Source organism: Sciurus carolinensis, chromosome 16, assembly GCF_902686445.1.
Source record: "Sciurus carolinensis chromosome 16, mSciCar1.2, whole genome shotgun sequence".
NCBI classification, from domain to species: Eukaryota; Metazoa; Chordata; class Mammalia; order Rodentia; family Sciuridae; genus Sciurus; species Sciurus carolinensis.
The window spans coordinates 57,472,248-57,495,691 of NC_062228.1; the positions used below are offsets into that span (position 1 = coordinate 57,472,248).

At 54.0% G+C, this 23,444-nt stretch overlaps 2 protein-coding genes across 4 annotated transcripts; both read left to right on the forward strand.

The window, feature by feature from the left end:
- The first annotated feature begins 326 nt into the window (after window positions 1–326).
- Kcnj14 (potassium inwardly rectifying channel subfamily J member 14) lies at window positions 327–10,086 on the forward strand. Of its 2 annotated transcripts, none has more exons than XM_047528564.1 (3): window positions 327–446; window positions 4,979–5,738; window positions 7,707–10,086. In XM_047528564.1, exons 2-3 carry the CDS (start codon window positions 5,031–5,033, stop codon window positions 8,301–8,303), a joined length of 1,305 nt encoding a protein of 434 aa, XP_047384520.1. In that variant the 5' UTR covers window positions 327–446; window positions 4,979–5,030; the 3' UTR covers window positions 8,304–10,086. The 2 variants fall into 2 exon arrangements, with proteins under 2 accessions (XP_047384520.1, XP_047384519.1); XM_047528563.1 differs by lacking the exon at window positions 327–446 and adding an exon at window positions 1,340–1,465.
- A 1,782-nt stretch (window positions 10,087–11,868) lies between these two features.
- Cyth2 (cytohesin 2) lies at window positions 11,869–20,131 on the forward strand. Of its 2 annotated transcripts, none has more exons than XM_047529775.1 (12): window positions 11,869–12,087; window positions 12,922–13,069; window positions 13,178–13,244; window positions 14,227–14,345; window positions 15,131–15,211; window positions 15,688–15,800; window positions 15,958–16,106; window positions 16,510–16,621; window positions 19,271–19,347; window positions 19,456–19,527; window positions 19,620–19,774; window positions 19,867–20,131. In XM_047529775.1, exons 1-12 carry the CDS (start codon window positions 12,069–12,071, stop codon window positions 19,952–19,954), a joined length of 1,200 nt encoding a protein of 399 aa, XP_047385731.1. In that variant the 5' UTR covers window positions 11,869–12,068; the 3' UTR covers window positions 19,955–20,131. The 2 variants fall into 2 exon arrangements, with proteins under 2 accessions (XP_047385731.1, XP_047385730.1); XM_047529774.1 differs by lacking the exon at window positions 11,869–12,087 and adding an exon at window positions 12,446–12,642.
- The last annotated feature ends 3,313 nt before the right edge of the window (window positions 20,132–23,444 follow it).

Consider the following 23,444-nt stretch of genomic DNA (forward strand, 5'->3'; position numbering starts at 1 on the left):
CCTGAATTTTCTTCTATCTGGAACTCACTCTGGATCAGTGATAAGTGCTTTGCCACGTACAGCTTCATCCCTGGGGCACCAGGGAACCCCCACTTCTCTCATTTCCATCATCTTACCATTTCTTTGTGTTCCCTAAACTGCTGTACTCTCTGTGCCCCATCTTTCCATGTCTTCTGCCTCCATTGCTGCCTCCCTACCCCCCACTGTCTCCTCTCCAGCCTGCCTGGGCTGCGGCCCAGCTGCCCTGCCTGGCCGGCCTCCCTGGCTCCCCCTCTTCAGCTCTGAGCTGGCCCCGCTCCCGCCCCCTCTACCCAGACCTCTGATCTGCTGTGGACTCCAAGGTTGGGTGCCTGGCTCAGGCCCTGGGGACCGAGAACAAACCGCAGTCCCTCAGCCCAGGCCAAGGAGCCCCCAGCACAGGGCATGGGGGTGGACCACCCCCCCAGGTATGTGCCTCATGCAAGGTCGGGACCTGAGAGCCAAGCCGCCGCCTCCCCTCCTGCCTCCTCATCATCTCAGGGATGCTCCAGCCGGGAGAACCTCCCTACCCTGGGGTCTGGTCTTAGTTTCCTTCCTTCTCTCACCACCCCTCCTGGCAGGCTGCCTTTCCTTGCCTGTCTCTTTCCATTTCTTAAGACATGATCTCCATTTCTCTTTTCCCCAGTTGCTCTTATCTGCCTGTCTCTTCTCTGTCCCCTGTTCCCTTTGGGTCTCTGACCCTCTCTGTCTCTCTCTTACTGTCCCCTCTCTGAGTTTCTGCCCCCTTTCTCTGGGTCTGTCTGTCCTCAGGGCTCTTTCCAACACTCCTTCCTGCCTGTCTGAGTCTGCTGGTCTGTCTTCTCTCTGCCCCACAATCCTCCCAGTCAGTCTCTGTTCATCATCCTCCTATCCAGGCCCCACTAGCTGGGGGGAGCCTCCTTGGTTTCGGGGGAATGTTGAAGATGTGTGTACATTTGTGGGGCAGAAGCTGGTACTGAGGGCGGGGCCTCTTAGCCCCAGATTAGACAGTGACTTTGACACGAAGTTGAAGCACCTTAAGCCCTGTGTCTCCTTTATATGGAAACATTAAGCTGCTCTCGCGGGTCAGATGGAGGATGGGGGGGTTTGGGGCTCGGGATTTCTCCCTCCCATTCTGCCTTTGCAGGGGGAGGAAGGGGAAGTGGTGTCCGGAGCCCGAGTCTCATTCACCAGCCTGGGAGCTGGGCCATGTTGGCTGCAGACAGGGCCCCCTGGAGGTGAAGGTCCCCCAGCATCCCTGTGAGATGGACATAGTCAGATCTGCTCCACAGGGTGAGGTGGCACCGCAGGACTGAAGAGCAGACTCCTGGGCAGAAAGGCTCAGGACCCAAAGCCGCTTCCCACCTCAGCACTCTGTGGGCCCAGCAAGGCCACAGTCCTCTCTGACTGTTCCTTGGCTATGAAATGGGATAATGGTCTTGACCTCCCGGCGTCCTAAGCAGTCAAGGTGAGCTTCGGGGGCTGCTGGATTCAGTGGGTGGGCTGTGGGCATCCACGAGCATCCAGGCCCCAGTCCACGTAAGTGCCCAGGAAACTGGCTGTGGTTTGTGGCTGGCACTCTGGCACTCCAGAGGCCTGGGTGGGCGTCTAGGTTTTGAACCCCTCTTGGCGGAGGCAGCTGAGACGAGGACTACCAGAGCCTTGGTTGCTTTCCCGTGAATGTGGAATGGTTGTGGGTAGAGCAGGTGAGGGGCCCATAGTGGGGCAGTGTGTGTTCCGGTCCTCTCCCCAGCCTGCTCACTGGGGAGATGCTGGACAGGGACTAGTGCAGAGAGGATGTTCTGGGCTTGGGACGACTGCACGTGCAGAAGTCGCATCCTGGACTCTGCATCCCCATGCTTTGGGCAACTTGGTGAGCCTACTTCCCCTTTCCAGGCAAGCAGTCTCTAACACCCAGGATGCTGAGGGACTGAGTCCAGGCTGAGGCACATCATGGGTGCCGGGCACAGCCCAGCTCTATCCACTCTGGCTGTCCAGGTGGATCCTGGAGACTAGGAGAGGCTGTGCAGAGCTCTTGGGTGGGGGAGGGAGGAAACTGTCAGTGCCAAACACACAGAAAAACAGCCCTCAGACAGAGCATCCCAGGCCAAGATGCCCATGAGGATCCCAAGAGAATGGCCTGTTAGGCACACAGGACAGTACTGGAGTGTTGGATAAATATCTGTGGAAGCGGATAGGAACACTTTAACCCCTGATTGCCTCCTCCCAGCCTCACTAGGTATTAGTTAACCTTGCAGTTGCCAAAGGGTGTGAGGTGGGCGGGGCACAGACTGTGCCCCGCCCACCTCTCCTGCCCTCTGCCCTGTCAGGCTGCCCTCCTTTCCCAGATGAGAGAACCAGAGGCTGACATGCCGCTAGGAGTGGCCAGGCAGGGATTCACCTGGGAGCCACCTATTTCAAAAGCCCCAGGTCTTCTAGACCCCTCTTCCTTTCAACTGAGAGTTTTATCTCCATTCCACAGATGAATAAACTTGAGAAAAGCAGGGATTAGAGGTGCGTGATGGGTTAGCAACTAACCCAGGATCAGGCCTTGGATCTTTAGGATGGGGAGGCACTTCCTGCTGAAGTCTCAATTTCTCTATTACAGTTGACCAAACAGACCCAGATCAGAGAGTCAGAGCCAAGCCAGTTTGTTTAAGAAGTTTCACTGGCATGTAATTCACATTCCACACAATTCTCCAACAGACGTGCAGTGTGTTTTAGTATGATCACAGCTGTATAGCTGTCACCCCCAAATGATTTTAGAATATTTTCACCACCCTGAAAGAAATTCATGGCCTTGATTATTTCCCAATCTCCCTCTTTTTTTTCTTTTAGTTGTAGATGGACACAATATCTTTATTTTTTATGTGGTGCTGAGAATCAAACCCAGTGCCCCACATGTGCTAGGCAAGTGCTGTACCACTGAGCCACAACCCCAGCCCCTTGGTGTACTTTCTTAATTTGAAGACTTGCCTGTTCTGGACATCTCAAATACAGTCATCCCTCAGGATCCACAGAATTTGTTCCAGGATTCCCTCTGATACCAAAGTCCTCAGATGCCCAAGAGCCTTGTATAAAATGTCCTACTATCTGCATACAACCTACACACATCCTCCCGGGTATCTAAAATCATCTCTAAGTTACTTCTAATGCCTAATACAATGTAAATGTTATGTAAATTTCTGTTATATGGTATTGCGTAGGGGATAATGACAAGGAAGAAAAAAGTCTGTACGTATTCAGTACAGGGGAAATGTTTTTTCCTAATATATTCTAAGTGTGACTGAGTTCATGGGTATGGGAGCCGTGGTTACAGAGGGCGACTATAAATGGAATCATACCATACATGGCCCTCTGCAATTGGCTCCTCTCACTTAGAATGTTCTCAAGGTTCATCCTTATTGTTGCATGTATTACATTTCATTTCTTTTTATTGCCAAGTACTGTTCTTCAGAGGAACACGCCACATATTTTAATCCATTCATTAGATGCTGGCGTTCCTACTATTTTGCGTTTGTGAATGATGCCACCAGGAGCATTTGTGTGCGAGCTTTCGTGTGGACATTCTTTTTCATTTTTCTTAAGTACACAGATGCCTAGGAGTGGAATTGTTGGGTCACAAGGTAACTCTTTGTTCAGTCATGTAAGGATCTGCCAGATGGGATTCCACAGCAGCTGCAAAATGTGACATTCCCACCAGCAGTGTATGAGGGTAACAGTTTGCATTCTCACCAACACTTATTGTTCTTTTTTTTAAATAGCCATCTTAGGTTTATGGTGTATGTTATTGTGTGAGAAGCTGTTTCTATTTATTTCTTAATTTTTATTTTTTGATGCTGAGAATTGAACGCAGGGTCTCAAGAATGCAAAGCACACACTTTCCTACTGGATTACACCCCGGGCCTCACTGTGGGGTTTTGCTGGGTTTTTTAATTTTTTTTTTTTTTTGGTAAGGGGTGTTGAACCCAGGGGTGCTTAACCACTGAGCCACATTCCCACCCCACCCCCACCCCCTTTTTTTTTTTTTTTTTTTGTATTTTATTTAGAGACAGAGTCTCACTGAGTTGCTTAGGGCCTCACTAAGTTGCTGAGGCTGGTTTTCAACTTGTGATCCTCTTGCCTCAGCCTCCAGAGTTGCTGGGATTACTCACTGGTTTTGATTTGTGCTTCCCTAATGACCAATGATATTGAGTAACTTTGTGTGCTTTTTGGCCATTCACATATCATTGGAGAAGTTATACAGATCTTTTGCCCACTTTTAAATTGGATAATTTGTCTCTGCAAATACTGCAACTCAGTACTCTACACTTTAGAGAAGATCTGCAACAGTTTCCTGCCATTGTGACTTGTTTCCATTTTCTGGAAGTGTTCTTTGAAGCACAAGTATTTCATGTATCCATTTTTCTTTTTGTTGCTTGTGCTTTCTGAGCCTGTTTTGGAGGACAGCTGACCTCAGAGCTTAGCTCATCTCTGTGTGCTGAAAGCAGTCACACCTCAGCCCCTCAGAGTAGGTGCAGATTGGAGAGCTAGACCGCTGGCCTCCAAATCCCAACTTCCTTTGGTGCAATTGTGGGCAAGTTACTTTGACTACCTGCACCTCAGTTTCCTCATCTATAAAATGGGAATAATAGCTACCTCAAAAGTTTGCTCTGGGGCTCAAATATGTAAATTCACATAAAGTGCTTACTGCATATGCAGTGTCTAAGCCATATAAATTTAGTATGATTCATATAACATTATAAATTTAGTATATAAATTCAGCACAGAATAAATGTCTGCTGCAATTATTGTGACTGTTGCTGTTATCACCACACATTCTCCTACAGCATTACTGTTCTTGTTGCTGAACTTCTCAAACGTGGACATTGCTTTTGCTTTGCTAGGTGAAGCCACTAAGGCCCAACAGACCACATGCTGCCCCACGAGCCCACCAATTCCTGGCACCCCTGACATTCCTGCCTGTTTCTTATCCCCACAGATTCAGAGTGCCTGCACCCCACTAGGCCAAGTGGAGGGGGTCACCCCACCCAATGGGCCTGGCCAGGGCCCTGCGCCGCCTCAGCGGCGCCCAAGAATCAGGGGACAGCCGGGCAGGTGATGAAGAGGAGGCTGGGCCCGGGCTGTGCGGCAACGGGTGGGCGCCAGCACAGTCCCGGGTGGGCCGGCGCCGGGGCCGCTTCGTCAAGAAGGACGGGCACTGCAACGTGCGCTTCGTGAACCTGGGCGGCCAGAACGCGCGCTACCTGAGTGACCTGTTCACCACGTGCGTGGATGTGCGCTGGCGCTGGATGTGCCTGCTCTTCTCCTGCTCCTTCCTGGGCTCCTGGCTGCTCTTCGGCCTGGCCTTTTGGCTCATCGCCTCACTGCACGGCGACCTGACCGCCCCTCCACCACCTGCACCCTGCTTCTCCCAGGTGGCTAGCTTCCTGGCCGCCTTCCTCTTTGCGCTAGAGACGCAGACCTCCATTGGCTATGGCGTGCGCAGCGTCACCGAGGAGTGCCCGGCCGCCGTGGCCGCCGTGGTGCTGCAGTGCATCGCAGGCTGCGTGCTCGATGCCTTTGTCGTGGGTGCGGTCATGGCCAAGATGGCCAAGCCTAAGAAGCGCAACGAGACGCTCGTCTTCAGCGAGAACGCCGTTGTGGCACTGCGGGACCACCGCCTCTGCCTCATGTGGCGCGTGGGCAACCTGCGCCGTAGCCACCTGGTGGAGGCCCACGTGCGGGCCCAGCTGCTGCAGGTGCGGCCTGGAAGAAGGGTGCTAGGGGTTGCACAGATGGAGGGCCCAGGGACAGGGATGCCAGGGCCTGCAGGGCGCAGGGACTGCGATGCCCAGGGGTGATACCTTTTTCTAGAGGCCTGGGCTTGAGAGAAACTGAGACGTAAAGAGCTTCCAGAGAGCCAAGTGAGGGGTACACACCTGTAATCCCAGTCACTCCAGAGGCTGAGGCAGGAGGATCAGGAGGTTGGAAAGTTCAAAGTCAGCCTGGGCAACCTTGAGGGACCCTGTCTCAAAAGGGCTGGTAGCTCAGTAGTAGAGCTACCTTGGGTTCAATTTAGTATAACCAAAAAAGAACTTGCTGTGGTTTGAGTACAAGCAACTGAACATCCCCTCCTGGCTTCACTGGCTCAGGACCCCAGTTCCCAGAAGCCTTGGGGCAGGGGAAATGCCTGGATAGAGTGGTCTGAGAAGTCTGTTTTTGGAGGGTTGATGGGGATTCTGTGACTTTTTCATGGCTCAGGTTACAATTCCCAGTAGACAATGGCATGGCTGGTTTATGACTTAGGGCAAGCCCCCTGGGATTGTAGAGTGGTGTGCAGGAGGTTACCTGCAACCCATAGCTGCAGAGCTGTGGAACGTGATTCTTGGGCCTCTGGGCATTTGTGGGTGACTTCAGTCCCCACCTCAAGGGCAGAGTCTCTGTCACCAGTGTCCTGCTAGGGGACTGGGGATATAGCTCAGTTGGTAGAGTGCCTGCCTTGCAAGCACAAGGCCCTATGTTCAATCCCCAGCACCGCAAAAAAAAAAAAAAAAAAAAAAAAAAAAAACAGTGTCCTGCTAGGACAGTGTGGGGTTGGGGCTGGGAAGCCCTCTTGAATCTGCAACAGGCAAAGTTACCGCTCCTATCAGCCCCTGGGGTAGCAGCTTTCTCCCAGAGTCTTTACGTTCTGAGAATTGTGGTCAAATTGCTTGAACATCCCTGTTCCTACAAACTGTGCCTTTGCCCCACTAGGGATACTTAATATTTTTCCCCTCTGGTATTAGGGATTGAACCTAGGGGCACGTTACCACTGAGCTATATCCCCAGTCCCTTTTTTAAAATTTTCAAGTCTCACTAAGTTGCTAAGGCCAGCCTTGAACTTCCCATCCTCCTGCCTTGACCTGGGATTGCTGGGATTACAGGAGTGTGTCACTGCACCCAGCCCATGTAGAGACACTCAAGATCTCTGGATTGAGGCTGGACTTGGGGTGAGAGGAAGGATGGATGCAGGTAGGAACTATAACTCCCAGCAGCCTCTGGTGCACTCAGGCAGTTGCAAGAGAAGAGGTGCCCACCCCCCTTCTGGGTCTCCTGCCTGGCTAGGACTCATGACTAGGAGGAACACTCCCTCTTCCAGAAGTCTGTAGGGCAGTGACATGACAGGGGAGGTGGGTGTGGACCCCATGGTAGATGGGGCAAGCTACCAGTATTGACCCCTCAACCCACACACAATGGTGCTGACTAGTTGGGTTGGCATTAAGGATAGCCTTGGGGTTAGCCTGAAGCAATGGTGGAGTATAGAACATAGGACCTAGATCGTCCTCACCCCCCACTTGTGATAGTGATCACACATTGAAAGCCATTTTTTTTTTTTCCTATCCTCCTCCAAATCCTTGTTGGGTGTCATCCTTATCTTCTGCTGTCTCTGATTTCATCTGTCTGGGCAATTCCTATGGTTCTGCCACTGTTGCTCTGACCCTCCCTCCCTCCTTTCTCTTCCTGCCCTCCTTCCTCTGAGTGTCTGTCCTGCTCTCTTTCTCTGGGTCTCTGTCCCCTCCCACCATTCTCTGAATCTCCATCCTTTTCTTCCTGAATATCTCCCCCTCTGTCTGGATCCGTGTTCTCACCCTGTTTCTCACCCCTGCTGGTCTTTGCTCTTTTCTTTCTGTCTCTGTTCCTCTCTGTGCTCCTGCCCTTTGTCTTTGGCTCCTCGCCTTTTACTGCAGCCCCGTGTGACCCCGGAGGGTGAGTACATCCCGCTGGACCACCAGGATGTGGATGTGGGCTTTGACGGAGGCACCGATCGCATCTTCCTCGTGTCTCCCATCACCATCGTGCATGAGATCGACTCTGCCAGTCCTCTGTATGAGCTGGGACGTGCGGAGCTGGCCCGGGCCGACTTTGAGCTAGTGGTCATTCTCGAGGGCATGGTTGAAGCCACAGCCATGACCACACAGTGTCGCTCTTCTTACCTCCCCAGTGAGCTACTTTGGGGCCATCGTTTTGAACCAGTCCTCTTCCAGCGTGGCTCTCAGTATGAGGTCGACTATCGCCACTTCCATCGCACTTATGAGGTCCCAGGGACACCTGTCTGCAGTGCCAAGGAGCTGGACGAACGGGCAGAGCAGGCTTCCCACAGCCCCAAGTCTAGTTTCCCCGGCTCTCTGGCTGCATTTTGTTATGAAAATGAACTTGCTCTGAGCTGCTGCCAGGAGGAAGAAGAGGAAGAGGAGGCCAAGGAGGGGCCTGGGGAAGAGACAGAAGATGGAGCTGCCAGCCCCCCAGTTCTTACACCAACCCTGGAGCTGACTCTGCCCCCATGAAAAAGCTGAGGTCCCCTTCCCCACTTGTGCCCCTTTGCCATAGAGAGGTTGGGCCCTCTTATTGGGATGGGGACATGTGTTTTCCAAGACCAACAGGAGATTGGGTAAATCATTAGCTGGTGAGGTTTTGCCATTTCTAGCAGACCCACCACAGATATATTACTGGACCTTAAATCATCTGCTTCTGTGCTCCCTCCTCAGACCCCTTCATGAACCCAATTCCTGAGTCTTAACAGAGCCGAAAGATCCAGAAATTCTGAATCCAAAAGGCAAGGACTGGTGGTTCTAGAGTCCTACAAGTTTGGGCTGGTTGTTGAGCAGGGTCAGAAATCAATGGGACAGACTTCCTCTGGGGAGGAAGTGGACAGTTCCTGGACAGCAACAGAGCTCAAGAATCTTTAGGTCTGGGTTGACCTAAGATTCAAGGACTGCTGCTGCTTAACTCAACCAACTGAGAAGCAAATCATTTCTCCAGACCACCTCAGGAGGGAAAGTCATGGAATCCTCCAGGTATTCAAGACCATCTCAATTGACCAAAGATAAAGAAGGCAACTGTATGTCAAGAAAAGACCCTGTGATTCCAGAAAGCAGGAGTTAAGATTCTGTGAGTCTCAGTTGACCACAGAGGCAAACCACTGGTGATTCTAGAACAGGTTGACCTAGAATTGCACTACTCCAGATACAGAGTGATAGGTCTAGAATGCATGAAACAATGATGAGTCTGTGGCTTTAGGAGGACCAAAGTGACCGAGTGGGTCACTTTGATATTAGAAAACTTCAGACTGCTGGTTTTAGAACACCTGACTGAGGGGATACGCACTGCTGGTAAATGTTTCTGGCTGAAGAATGTTCTAGAATGTCCAAAGGAATCAGGATTCTGTGGCTCTCAGTTGATCACAGAGTTGGTGAAAGGGTGGTGTTTCTAGATGTTTGCTATTTGCTGGTCCAAGTTTGCCCAATAGAGTTGAGAACCTTGATGACCCTAGCTAACTTCTTGTGGTTCTGTAATGCCAAAGGCATCAAGGCTCCAGGGATCCAGAGTATCCTTCCCCAAAGACCAGAGGCTCTAATTGCCTCCAGATGGGCTGCTGGCACTTCTAGGAGGTGGACTTGGGACTTGCTAAGTAGCATTTCTGATGTCTCCTAGCAGATGAGGGTTCAGGTGAGTCCTGGATGTCACAGGGCTAAGTAGCGGGTGAGGCAAGGGGGAAGCCCAAGGCTGGTAAGTCTAGAATGCTCTGGGACACTGCACCTAGTGATGTGTCTCTATTTCTTAAATGTATTATACATACATGTATTATATATGTACATATATAATATAAATACAGATATCAATCTATTTTTCCCCTGGTTTCTACAGCAAGGTTAGAAATTGATTTCAAGCTAATTGGAATGGAGTCCTTTTCAAGGATCCAGGAAGCTTTGCTCTAAATCCCAAGTGCCCCAATTTACTGTGCAATTTTGGGCAAATCATGTCCCTCTTTGCCTCAGTTTCCCCGTCTGTGAAAATGGGGCATTGGAACCTGAAGTCCTCCAAGGGCCTTTCTAGCAGATGACTCCTCCCCTTGTGGGGGGTGTGGGTCCTGGAGATTTTCCAACTCCTGGTGCTGGAACACATGCCCTTCTGGGGGCAACTGGGATGGGAGATGATCTTAAAGGTTGGCTCTGAACTTCAGTGTCTGAATCACAGGGCCAGCAAGAAGTAGCATGAACTGGGCTATGGGCCAGAGTCCTCACTTCCCTCATCAGCTCAGGGGACCGGGGAAGGAGAAGAATGCCAGGGATCATCCCACTGCGGGCAAAGTGGGTGTTTTAGGGGAGACCTGTCCCCAGATTAAAGACCTGGGAGCCCTTGTGGGTGTGTCTGAGTGTGTTTCTGGGGCATGGGCCCTTGGGGCTGATCTCTGTCCATGCTGCCATCCACCTAAGTGCCCAGCAAGGTGGGAGCCAGCCGCAGACGGAGGTAGTGCCAAAAGAAGGACACGTTCCCACCCCTGTGTTCCAGACTGAGGTCAGGCACTGTCATTGGCCATCAGCCTGCCCAAATGCTGCATCAACTCAGGTCCCCTCTTCTGGCTTCCCCAACTCTCTTTATCCTTCAGAATCCCTATGTAATGACCGGATGGGATTAATTAGCTGGCTGCTCTCCCAGCACAGAGTGCCTGGGACAGGGACTGGGACAATGGAAACACAGGGGGACAATGGAAACAGGGGGGACAATAGAAACAGGGGTGGGGAGGATGTTAAGTTAGGGGTGAAGGAATAAGAGTGGTTCAGTTTGGAAGGAGGAAGACTAGGGGAAGGGCTGGCACGCACAGCCTGGGTCTCTACTAGGGAGGGCAGGACCTGGGCCACTCATAAAGGTCAGTGAAGGGATTAGGAGGCTCCGTGTCTAATCTGACAGCTTAACCAGGTCCTGGCCCTGAATCCGTCCCCACTTGCGCAGCCCAGGGACGACAAATAAGGACGAGGCCTAGACACCATATCAGTACCTTTTACAAAGGTCCTCCTGTTCCCCATTCCGACTAGGTCCCTGAACCTGCTTTCCCTGCAAGGAACCCAAGGAAAGGCTGGGAAGAGGAAGGGCCTCAGATGTGGGCGGATTCTGGGAGGAAGGAGGGGTTTTCGAAGCGTGTGAGGACAGGTCGAGGTGGGGGTGAAGGGTGGACCAGAAATAAGGAGAGCTGGAGAGGCACCTAGAGAAGGAAAGAAATCAGAAGAAAGAAATCAGGATGCTAAGAGAAGGGGATTTGTCATAGGGGAGGATGCATTGGGGAAGAGAGGAGTCGCAGGAGGAAGATGCTAAGATAAGGGGAGGAGTTTACGGGAGAGAGGGAGGAACCTGAGAAGCAGAAGGCGCCAGGAAGGCGGAGCCCGTACTTTCACTGTATTTGCCCTTCCACTACTGTTCCACTCTCCATGATAGTTACCAAATAGCATAGCATTTGGAAGAAGCAATAAGTCATTTCACCCCCCCTTGACTCTGAAGAGGCTGAGGTGGATGTGGAAGTCATAGGCGGTGGTAAGAAAAGGGTTTAGACTGTAGGGGATTGAGAAGAGAGGGAAGTACCCGGAGAACCAGGCAAAAAGAAAGGCAGGCCAAAGTGGCTAGCGGTTGCATAGCAACCACTGCAGTCAAAAGCAAGCGTGGTCTGTGAGGAGGTGTGGCTCACGGGAACAACCCACCGTTGAGGCTCCGCCCCAGGCAACAAGACTAACAAAGTACCGCCCCCTAGCAACGTATTGCTAGAGGCGGGGCCTAGTTGACCTAGTCTCCTAGTGCGCGGAGTCCTTAGCGCAGACGCAGTCCTCTCTGCACCTCAGAGCCCTACCTTCTTGACACTCCTTTCTGAGGCTTCTCATTGGGAGACAAGCCTGCCAAGGGCTTTCTTTTGTTTCGGAGGCGGGACCTAGCGCCCTGCCCGCACTCCGATTGGTCCCACAGGCCGTCTACCTCCACCCGGACATTGCTACATCTGTTTCTTGTGCGTCTATTGGTCCTGGAGAACGATCCGTTAGTGTCGGGGGCGGAGCAGACGAGGGGACCCGCCGTGGATTGGACGGTGTCAAGACGAGGGGCGGTCCCTACTGGCCGGGCGGTTGGGCAGTGAAGGGAGAGTCTTTTCAGCGCTGAGGACTGGCGCTGAGGAGGCGGCGGTGGCTCCCGGGGCGTTTGAGCGGGCTCACCCGAGCCCGCGGGCCAACGCGGATCCAGGCCCGACCGGCGGGACTGCCCCGGACTCCCCGCGGGCCTTCCTAGCCGCCATGGAGGACGGTGTCTATGGTAGGTCGGGGAGGGGCGGGGCCGGCTGCGAGCCGATCCAGCATTTCCTCCCGAACGTTCCGCGGCGAAAGTCCGCTCCCGACGGGCGGCGCGCGGAGCCCTTCGGCCCCATAGTCGCTTCGCTTTTGTGCGGCGCGGGACGGGCTTCCGGCGGGGCCCGCGAGCGGGGCGTTCCAGGCCATTGTTTGGGCTGAGCCTGTTTCCGGTGGCGGCGGGAGGGGGCGGGATGGAGCGGCGGAGGCGAGGCCCTGGCGGAACCATTCCCGCTGGAGCGGCCCGGCGAACCCACTGCCTGCCGAGGGCGGGGAGAGGGGCTGCGGGAGTGGGGGGTGGAGAAAAATCTTTCGGGCGACGGAGATACCGCTAAGGCGGGGGCGAAGGCCTTGGATGCCCCATTCCTGTTTCCCAACTCTTACAAGCTGACAGCAGCTTCCCTTGCCCTAGTTACATTATATGAACTCAGGAGTCTCGACGTCCAGGCCTGTTTGTACTCCAGACCCTCAGCTACTCCACCAGTAATGGAGTCAGAAAACCAAGACTTCAGCCCCTTTTCAAGTAATGGATCCCAGAGTTCTGACTTGCATCCTTTTTCTTACCCCAGACCTAAGCGCTCAGGCACCCTCTTCTCCTTCAGACTCAGGAGCCTGGTCTCCATGTTCCCTTTTCCCCTAGAACTCCTGGCCCTAGTCCTTCCAACGCTGGAAAGAGGAATCCAGGCCCCCAGCTCCTTCTTGCATCAGACATGGGAAGGAATCCAGGTCCCCAACCCTGGATTGCAGGAATCTAGGCTTCTAGTCTGAGAACTAATTTGCAAACTCTGATCCTGGCCCACAGAGCCCCCGGACCTGACTCCGGAGGAGCGGATGGAGCTGGAGAACATCAGAAGGCGAAAACAGGAGCTGTTGGTGGAAATCCAGCGCCTGCGGGAGGAGCTCAGTGAAGCCATGAGTGAGGTGGAGGGTCTGGAGGCCAACGAGGGCAGGTGAGGGCTGGGTCAGGGAACTTGGGAGTCATGGGACTTGGCCAGGGCCGGGAGGCCCAGGCATTGACCTATGGCTCCCCACCCCCACCCTGCTCTCTGCCCCTGCAGTAAGACCTTGCAGCGGAACCGGAAGATGGCAATGGGCAGGAAGAAATTCAACATGGACCCCAAGAAGGTGCTTGGGGTCACAGGGCTAGAACCAGCCAGCAGACATCCAGGCCTGGGGTTCTGGCACCTCCAGGTTCCAGGAGTGTTATGGGTACAGGTGTACTCTAGGTAGACAGACTTGGATCCTGATCCCTGGATTCAGATACAGTCTACCCATTTGTTTTGAGACCACCAACCAAGTCTTCCAGCCTCCTGACTCTTGCTTATGTTGTGTCCCTTGCCTGGAAGGACCTCTTTCCCTCTCTGTGTGAATTTCTGAATGTATTTATGGCCCTAAGAGAGTCTTAAGTCTAACAGGACTTATGAACAAGGTCACATACTCAAAGGAGAGGGCCAGTGCCATGGCAGAGGGAGATACCAGGCTAGTGGGCACCCATAAGAAGGAGCCTGGTGGAATCAGGAGGGTTTCCCTAAGGAGGAGACGTTCACTCAGGTGTAAAGGTTGAGTAGGTGTTCATTAGGTGGAGCAAAGACATTTGTTCACTTGTTCATTTCACACCTGTTTGCTGAGGTCTCTAGAGGGCCTCACCCTGTGCTAGGCCATGCTGGAGACCCAAAGAAGAGCCAGACCCCGTCCTACCTGCAGGACAGTTACCTAGACATAGGTACTGCAATCCAAAGTGAAGTGTGACTGTAATGGAGGGATCTTTGTGACCTAGAGAGCCAAAGAGGCTCTGATCCAATCTGGGACTTTGTGTTCACAACCTGCATGGACTACTGTCTATTAACAATTTCTTACTTTATTCTTGCTGAAAGCAGGTAGAGTTTGTTTACTTGTTCAAACATTAAGCACCTGTTCCTTGCTGGACCCTGTTCTTGGTGCTAGAATTAACTAGGTAGGGAAAGAGGGAACAGGTCAGGAGGTGGGAGGGGTAGTAGGTAAGGATCTAAACCAGGTCCTACTCTGTTGAGGGTTGGGTGCTGAGATTGATGGGGAGGCACAGGAGCTTTCTAGCCCTCCACACTGAGAACTGGCTCCCACCTACCAGGGGATCCAGTTCTTGGTAGAGAATGAACTCCTGCAGAACACACCAGAAGAGATTGCCCGCTTCCTGTACAAGGGCGAGGGGCTGAACAAGACAGCTATTGGGGACTACCTGGGAGAAAGGTGAGACACCTGTTTGGCACCTGCTGGGACTCATCCCTGTGCCCCACCTGCCTGGCTCCTGCCCTCACATTGGCAACTCATTGGTGGAACCGCCCTGCAGTCCCCACGAGGATGGCCCTTGGTACACCCGCCTTCCACCTCGACTGTCACAGAATGAGCTGACTTGGATTTGTGGGAACCAAGAGCATGTGGGGGTGTGGGGACTTTCTGTGGATGTCCAGGAAGTGGGGGGACATCCATTTATATCTGGGGACAGTGGTGAACACTTGAGTGCTGTGCAGTGAGCATCCATGTGAAGAGCGGGCATCTATGGGAACTGCAGATGCTATGAAGTGTGGGGACCCCGGCAGCTCTTCAGGGATCCAGGGCCCCTATGGACATCCAGGAGTCCTGAGGGCTGCCTGGACGTCTAGGGGATGAGCCGGGTTGTAGGTATTTGGGGACCTTCTGTGAACATCTGGGTGTGTGGGAATTGCCTGTGGATGTCGGGAATGTGGGGAACATTTGAGAGCAGCAGTAGGTGTCCTGCCTGTTCGCTGCACTTCTTCCACCTGTTCAAAGATTAACAACCCAGGGTCCCTCAGGCACGTGTTTCTCCTACGAGTGTGTTCAGAGCTTCCCCACACTGGGCCCAGGCTTGTAATGGGGGCCAGGAAGAAAACCAACCCACTCAGGTGCTGCCGTGCACAGGATGTGGCTGACTGCCTCAGTGCCTTGCCCTCATCCTCTTCTACTCCAACCTCCTCAGTCTCCTTTCCTGTGTGCAACTTTGTCTTTCTACCCAGGGAAGAGCTGAACCTGGCAGTGCTGCATGCTTTTGTGGATCTGCATGAGTTCACCGACCTCAATTTGGTGCAGGCCCTCAGGTAAGGGGATGGTGTTGGAAGGACAGGAATGTACCTATCAGGGCTTTCTTAGTTGGGAGTGACAAACCCTACTCAAACAAGCAAAACTAAGGAATTGGTTGTCATCTGTAACACAAAAGTCCATGTATAGGGCCTCCATCAGGCATAGCTGGATCCAGGTACCCATATGGAGTAAGAGAGTCAGTGTTCTGTCTCTTGGTTGTACTTGCCATTGTGTTAAAATTACTCTTCGTAGACCCTCCTACATGATAACAGAAGCCCCTGGTAATTGCCAGGCCTGTTTAGCAACTTTTGCATAGATTTTGTTCAGATCCACCAGAAGTCTCTTGGTCAATACTTATTTGTCAGATTGGGTCATGTGTCCATACTTGAAACAACTGCTAAGACCAGAAGGTTTGGGTTTCTTTTTGGCCAGTTCCTAACAGAGACAGTGTTCTGTCAGCCCTGACATCCCTCCTGGCTCCTCCCTAAACCAGGCAATTTCTTTGGAGCTTCCGCCTCCCTGGAGAGGCCCAGAAAATTGACCGGATGATGGAGGCCTTCGCTCAGCGATACTGCCTGTGCAACCCGGGGGTTTTCCAGTCCACAGGTAGGGCCCAGGTTCCTGGGAGGAGGACTGGGTCGGGACCCTGGGTCTGAGGGAGGAGGCTGGGTCTGGGGGAGGAGGGTTGGAAGCTGGCCCCTGAATCCTGTGCAGGGGCGCCTGGGTCCACACAATGGTGGTCACACTTGTCCTGTCTGCACAGACACGTGCTACGTGCTGTCCTTTGCCGTGATCATGCTGAACACCAGCCTTCACAACCCCAACGTCAGGGACAAGCCGGGCCTGGAGCGTTTTGTGGCCATGAACCGGGGCATCAACGAGGGCGGGGACCTGCCTGAGGAGCTGCTCAGGGTCAGGCCCACTGTTCCCTGCCCCCAGCCCTCTTCCTGCCATATACAGCCCCTTCCCTGGGGCCCTGCTCCCCTCCTACAGATGCTGGGATCCCACCTCGATTGTTTTCCAAGTTTTCTTTCCCAGGTTTCTCTCAGGGGCTAGCCCTTGGTTTGGGGCCTATTTCTCTTCTGGCTCTCCCAGGGTCTCGGCCATCATCTTCTTCATTCGTCTGTTTCTCTGGGAACCCAGCAGACTCTTTGACTGTCCTCATACTTCTTTTCTTTCCTCCCTGGCCTCCTCTCCTCCCCAGTCTATTCCTCTCCCTCCTGGCAGGGGTCACCTCCCATGGTCTTACTGCCTCTGAGTAGTCCCAGCAGGGCCCCAGGTACCCAGAATTACTGACCTAGTCTTCACCCTACAGAACCTCTATGACAGCATCCGGAATGAACCCTTCAAGATTCCTGAGGACGATGGGAACGATCTGACCCACACCTTCTTCAACCCGGACAGGGAGGGCTGGCTCCTGAAGCTGGGTACGTCCCCTCCCGACCCTGCTGGCTGCCTCTGCATGGGGAAGTTTATGGGCATAAGCCCAGGACTCAGCTTCCACACATGCCTGCTGTGTGACCTGAGGCAAGTGACTCGACCCCTCTGAACCTCAGTTTCCACACCTGAAAAATGGGACTGAAAACAGGATCATTCCTGTGTGCTGGGCCCTCGCCTAGGTCTGCTGTGGAATGTACTCCTCGGCCCTCTTCTTCCCCACCAGTGTCTGTGGGGGTCTTCCCTGAGCCAGACCTTGGTCTCAGCATGGAGGATGCCGTGAGCATGAGCAGCTCAGCCCACATCTGCTGCACAAGTGGTCTCCTGGACACTCTGCCACATTTAAGGAGACCAGCTCCTGGGAACCTGTTCCCTCCCTCAGAGGGAACCCCCAGGATCCAGGGCAGGGCTCCTCTGTCCCACAGCTGGTTGGCCTCATTGTCATTAGTGCACTGGCTGTCCCCCTGTGGTGTCCTGCTCTCCTCAGAGCAACACTCGCAGGCAGAGGAGGGCTACCATGAGTGAGGGTATGGGCCCCAGGGTCCTGCAGAGGACGTCCCCTCAGGTGGATCAACGCCTGGTCAGGGAGGGAACCACTGGGACTGGTTTATATGAATCTAGAGTCCTCAGCCCCGGGATGGGGTCCAGTCCTCCTTGAAATACTAGATTCTGAGGGAAAAAAAAAAAAGGCAATCTAGATACCCACAAAATGAGGGCCACCGAGGGCCACGGCAGGACTGGAGTCATTCCCTTTTGTTTCTTTTTGTACCCAGGGGCACTTAACCACTGAGCCATGTCCCCAGCCCTTTTTGTATATTTTGTATGAGTAGCTTCATGCCTCATTAAATTGCTGAGGCTGACTTTTAAAATTTATGTGTGTGTGTGTGTGTGTGTGTGTGTGTGTCTCTGTATGTGTATATGTGGTGCTAAGAATCGAACTTAGTGCCTCACACCTGCTAGGCAAGCGCTCTACCACTGAGCCTCAACCCCAGCCTCTGAGGCTGGCTTTGAACTCTCCTGCCTCAACCTCTGGAGCTGCAGGGATGTAGGGTGCACCACTGCGCCCAGCTGGAGTTGTCCTTACACCCTGCTGTGTATGAGATTCACCTCAGCACTCTGGAAACCCTGAGACCAGGCCACAGCCTCCTAAATTGGGGATCTCAGGGGCAGAGGGGCCGTCGGTTGTTTTTAAAGCTCCACAGGCGCCTACAAGGCAAAACCAAGATCAAGAACCACAGCTTGGAGCCCTGCCTGGGACCCAGCAGTTGGCACTCGTGTGCTGGATGTGGTTTTTCGTGGAAAGGCCATGAATGGCTGCCCCAGGGGGAGACGTGGTGAGGGATCACAGTGGCCCACCACCTGGGGGCTGGGCTGGGTGGCTGTGACTTCCCTGCATATCCCTGCCATGTGAAATTGTACTCTCTGGCCAGGGCGTCACCTCTTCAGCAGGGGCAAACACTAAAAATGCACCCAGCGCCTGGTTGTGGTTGCTGCACTGCATGTAGGGGAAGCAGGCCAGTGGACTGGGGCCCTAGTGTCCTCCAGAGTGAGTGATGTTCCTGCCTGAGCTGGTCCCCTCCTCACCGCTCCCAGCAGCAGGCATTCCATTTTCCAGCTGAGGAAACTGAGGCTCAGCCACGGGACCACAGCTGCAGGGCTTCTGACCAGAGTGCAGCCATCCCCTTGGGGCTGTTGGGAAGGGCTTTGCATTTCTTTACCATGCTGAGTTTCGTGCTGTGGTCCTCACTCAAGTATGGCTAATGAAAGCTCTTGCCACCGTCAGTAGTTTGTCCTCCTGGGCCCACAAGGAAGCCAGAAGCAGGCAATTTTGCTGCAGGATGGTGTGGGCCCAACTGGATCTCCAGGTGGGAGTCAAGAGAGCGAAAGAGTCTTAAGGTCACACAGCACGTTTGTGCTGGAGCTGAGGGCTAAGATGAGTCCCCGGCCCCCCCGTCAGGCCGAGCAGGGGGGTTGTGTTCTTCCTGGTGGGGGCAGTCACCATGCAGTGGAGGTCCTCCTGGCAAAGACATGTCCTGGGTGGGCTGGAGCTGAGCATGGAGGTGAGGGGGTAGGTACTCCTTGGCTACCTGGGAGGGAGAAGCCTGGCCATTCCTCTCCCATGTGGATGTAACTGGTTTTCTTCCTCTCTCCCCCTCCCTGTCTCCTCTCTGCCTGTTCCTCTCCCTGTGTCTGTCTCTATCCCACCCCTGCACATCCCTTCACTTACCCCGCTATTTCTGTCGCGGCTCTTGGGGGCATCCCATTCTTCCGCCTTCCCTCCTGCACCTGGTCCTGCCTGCTTTCTCGCTGTCTGCCCCAGGAGGTAGGTACATGCCCATCCTTACCCCCATACTAGATGAGGGGTGGGGGTGGCCAGGCCTCCGCCCTCAGGGAAGGCACTGGGGGCTGGGTCTGCTGGGCCTGAGCTGGCAGACGGGTGCAGACAGGGCAGATCCCCAGCTGGGCGTGGACCTGTTCCTGGGGCCCAAGCTCGCCTGTCCCTGCTTGTCTGTGTCTTCCCACATGCTGCTTTGTCCTAGGCCCCGAGCGCCCCACCTCTCCTGCTCTGCCTCTCCCTCCCCCTCCCAGAGGCCCTGTCCCCCGTTGAGCCCAGGCCCCCTCCCCCCCTTCCCTTTCAGGGGGCCGGGTGAAGACCTGGAAGAGGCGCTGGTTCATCCTCACAGACAACTGCCTCTACTACTTTGAGTACACCACGGTGAGGGCGCGGGCAGGGTGCGGGCAGGGTGCAGGCTGGGAGTGGCCACGGCAGGAGTGCTGCAGAGAAGGTTTGGAAGTCTGAGTTTTGTCCGTCTTGCTCATTCAGGACAAGGAACCCCGAGGAATCATTCCCCTGGAGAACCTGAGCATCCGAGAGGTGGATGACCCCCGGAAACCGGTGAGATTCTATGTCCCTTCCTGCTCGCACAAGGGGCCTGTTGCAGGCCCAGGGCTGGTCTTACCTGCTGTCTTCCTCTCACATTTCCTCAGAACTGCTTTGAGCTTTACATCCCCAACAACAAGGGGCAGCTCATCAAAGCCTGCAAAACGGAGGCAGATGGCCGGGTGGTAGAAGGGAACCACATGGTGTACCGGATCTCAGCCCCCACACAGGAGGAGAAGGACGAGTGGATCAAGTCCATCCAGTGAGCCTGGGCTGACTCCTGAGGAAGGGTCTGAGGGAGGAGGGTTGGGACCTGGACTCCTTGGCTTTCATCTGGGACCCTCCCTTCTGCAGGGCTGCAGTGAGTGTAGACCCCTTCTATGAGATGCTGGCAGCAAGGAAGAAGCGGATTTCCGTCAAGAAGAAGCAGGAGCAGCCCTGACCCCCTGCCTCAAATCCATTATTTATTTCAGAGCTGCCCCGCCCAGGTGGCCGGACCCCTGGGCCCTGGGGCTGTGGATCCTGTTTCCCATTTGGAAAAATGACCACCTTTAGCTCCTCTCTCATTATTTGTAATTAACATGCTGTTGGTAATCTTATTAATTATTTAACCACTCGTGCCTGCAGACCCTCATTTCTTGGTTTTGGCAGAGCTAGATTTCCCCATCCCATCCACTTGACAAGGTCCAGGAACTAGACCAGTCAGGCACCTAAAAAGGAACCACCCTGGAAGGTCACTTCTGGTTTCACCCCAACTTGCAGAAGTGGAAAGGGAGAGAGTTCCCGTGGCAGGAGAATGGGCCCACCCTTAGGGCTGGGGATATAGCTTAGTTGGTAGAGTGCTTGCCTCCATGCACAAGGCCCTGGGTTCCACAGAAGGGCAGACAGAAATGCGGTTTATGGGGTGGGAGCCAGAGCCTAGGGTTCCTGACTTCCACAGCACCTGTGGTTCAGGGGTTGTGAGTACTTGAAGGGACTGGGAACCATGCTGAGTGCCCAGAGGGGCACTGAAAGACCTCTGGGAGAATCTAGGGTCACTGCAAGGAGGCCCAGTCCTGGGTCAGCAAGCGCAGGGCAGTGCTGACAGTTTCTGCTGAAGGTTGCAAAGCAGGCAGGGGTCGGGGCATTGCTGCGGGGCCGTACCACTGAGCCACGCTTTGCCAAGACGTTTAGTTCTTTTGGAGGACGCGTTATGTCAAAGGGCTTATGACCTGCATTTTAAGTATCTGTGCTGGGAATGCGACCTTCTGAGGAAGGAGTTCACCTCTTTAGAAGTCTTGTGAGCGAAGCCTGGAGCCCAGGATTTCGATTGCCCCCTTCTTGCCCTCTAGTTTTGCCAGTTAGTGATGAGTTAGAATGGTTTGATCCCAGGGGATGGCGTTTAAAAGGCAGGGGCCAAGGAGGCGAGGCCTCACAGAACAAGTGTGTCTCCAGAGATGGAGGGGTCACGGGTCCCGAGACCGGTGGGCTGGGGGAGACCCCCCTGTCACTCCTGCGCCCGCCTGGGGAAGCTGAGGGCTACTTAGCGGAGGAAACTACTACTCCCGACAGGCCCTCTGTCGCATATGCCCCTGGGAGCGAAGCCGTCTCCGCCGGGCCTGCCGGGAATTGTAGTTCCTACTGTGCGCCGCGCTGGAGGCGCCGGTCCCCCAATTGTGGAGCGCTTGGGTGGAGAATGTACCGAATCTCCGGCCTTGGCTGTTGGTACCTGCCAGCGCCAAGGGCTCCGGAGCTGTGTGACTACAAGGCCACTCAAGAAAGCGGCCCTTTCTTAGCGAGCTGTGCGATGCCGCCCGCCCCTGGCGGAGATCCAGGCTGGTCTCCACCGCGCTGCGTGCTGTGGGGTTTACCTTGTCTGGTCTCAGCCCACGTGGAGGTGGGGGAAGCCCTGACCGCTTCACAACCTCAACCTAGGAGCCGGTGCGAAATGGAATCCCCAAGTTCTCCCAAAGGTTCCAGGGAAATGGAGTTATCGACACAAGTATGTCCTAGGAAATGAGGTCCCTGCGTAAATAGAGCGTCCCACCACCGTCACTCATGGTGCCCGCTGCTGTAGCATGAACCCATGGGTACTGTGTGCCTACTGCGTGGAGAGGTGGTGCCCTAGAGATACCGAGGCGGGAGAACATGCGCAGAGGCAGGCAGGGGACCCGCATGCTGGGGTGATTGACGGTGGGAGGATGTGTCTGGAATTTGGCAACTGCAGAGGTGTGGGAGGAGGGCAGAGGGAAGGAGTGGGCTGTCCTTGTGCACCCTTGTCAGCTGTGACAGGGACTTTGGCTGCGTTCTTAACTGGATGGGCCGGAGTGTGATTGAGGTTGTGGAGGGCCCCCTGGCGGCTGCAGGGGGAATAATTGAGTTCAGCAGGGAGGTGAGTGAGCAGCAGTGTGGTTCCCAGCCAGTGTGGCCAGGGAGATGTCGAAAAGTGGACTCAGGTCACAGGTTTCGGAAGACAAGCCACCAGCACTGTTGGAGGGCTGGTCACCAGTGAATGGGAATACCATTGACTGTGAGGGTTCAAAGGGAATTTTTTTTTTTTTTTGGAAGGGGATCAGTAAATCTGGTTTGGCTGAATTAAGCTGGAAGTTCATGGGAAACATTCAAGCCAGACTGTAGTCACCACAAAATCGTCCTTCAGTTTTGTCTGGATCCCACTCAAGGATTGAGGAGTCTGGGTTCCAGCTCTCTCCTCATCCAGGGCCCCAAACTGCCAACCCCCTTTTAACAGGATGAATTGTGACCTTCCAAAAATTTTAAGTTGACATCCCCTGGGGTCTCAGAATGTGATCTTTTTTGGAAATAGAGTTATTGTAAATATAATTAAAGATGAAGTGACTACTGTGGGGCCCTAATTCAATATGACTGGTGTCCTTATAGAAAGGAGCAATTTAGATGAGTGTCATGTGGAGAGGAAGGCAGAGACGGGGTGAAGCATTTACAAACAGATGAACCCAAAGGTAACCAGTGACCACCAAGAGCCAGGTTTGGAAAGGTATGCAGCAGATCCTCATCACAGCCCTCAGAAGTAAGCAACCCTGCTGTCGTTGATCTTGGACTTCTAGCCTCCAAAACCCTGAGGTGATGAATTCATGTGGTTTAAGCCACCAAATTTGAGATAGTTGTTGCGTTAGTTCTAGTGAACTAATAAACCCCTCCTCCCTGGGACCCAGGGGTCCAGGCCCCAGCCCTCCTCCCTCAGAGCCCTCCCTGGTTGAGGCCATGAGACCCCACCCTCAGCAACACCATGCGCACTGGAAGTAGCTGTTGGGGGAAGAGGAAAACCTCTCACCCTCTCCATCCTCCAAGCCCCAGGACTTACACATGACCCCAATACCCTTACCACCTTCATTCCTAAGCCAGCATCTACAACCCACACCCTCCCCCTTTCCGCTACCTTCATCCAAATTACCTCCCTCCAATATGCCAGTGGACCTGGTCTCAAGGTGGTGGGGGACAGCCTGGGGCCAAGAGATCAGAGGTGCAAAGACAACCCCAGTCACAGGGAAATGGACAGAGATGGAGGCAGAAACAGGAGAAATGGGGGGAAGGAAACTGACAAAATCAGATGCAAAAGGACATAATAGAGACAAGGAGAGATGACGGGGAGACCCAGAGGGAGAAAGCAGAGGAAGGAACTCAGACACAGAAACAGAAACAGAATTAGGCAGTGAGTGGAGGTTGAGCAGGACCCGGATGGAGAGATGGGGAAACACCAGGCAGGTGGGGAACACTGGGCCGGAACCAGAACTGTGCCTGGGACTCGGAGAAGACAGAAGAGTGTTCAGGAAGTGGACAGTCACATGCAGAAATGGGTACACTGGACTGGGTGTGTGGCACACACCTGTGATCCAGTGACTCTGGAGGCTGAGGCAGGAGGATCACAAGTTCAAGGCCAGCCTGGGCAACTTAGTGAGACCGCTTCTCAAAATAAA

Coding starts and splice junctions, on each gene's coding strand:
- Kcnj14 (XM_047528564.1), top strand. CDS start 5,031: ATGGGCCTGGCCAGGGCCCTGCGCCGCCTCAGCGGCGCCCAAGAATCA. Junction 5,739..7,706: donor TGCGGGCCCAGCTGCTGCAG/GTGCGGCCTGGA, acceptor CTTTTACTGCAG/CCCCGTGTGACCCCGGAGGG.
- Cyth2 (XM_047529774.1), top strand. CDS start 12,606: ATGGAGTCAGAAAACCAAGACTTCAGCCCCTTTTCAA. Junction 13,245..14,226: donor TCAACATGGACCCCAAGAAG/GTGCTTGGGGTC, acceptor CCCACCTACCAG/GGGATCCAGTTCTTGGTAGA. Junction 16,107..16,509: donor TGCCTGAGGAGCTGCTCAGG/GTCAGGCCCACT, acceptor TTCACCCTACAG/AACCTCTATGACAGCATCCG.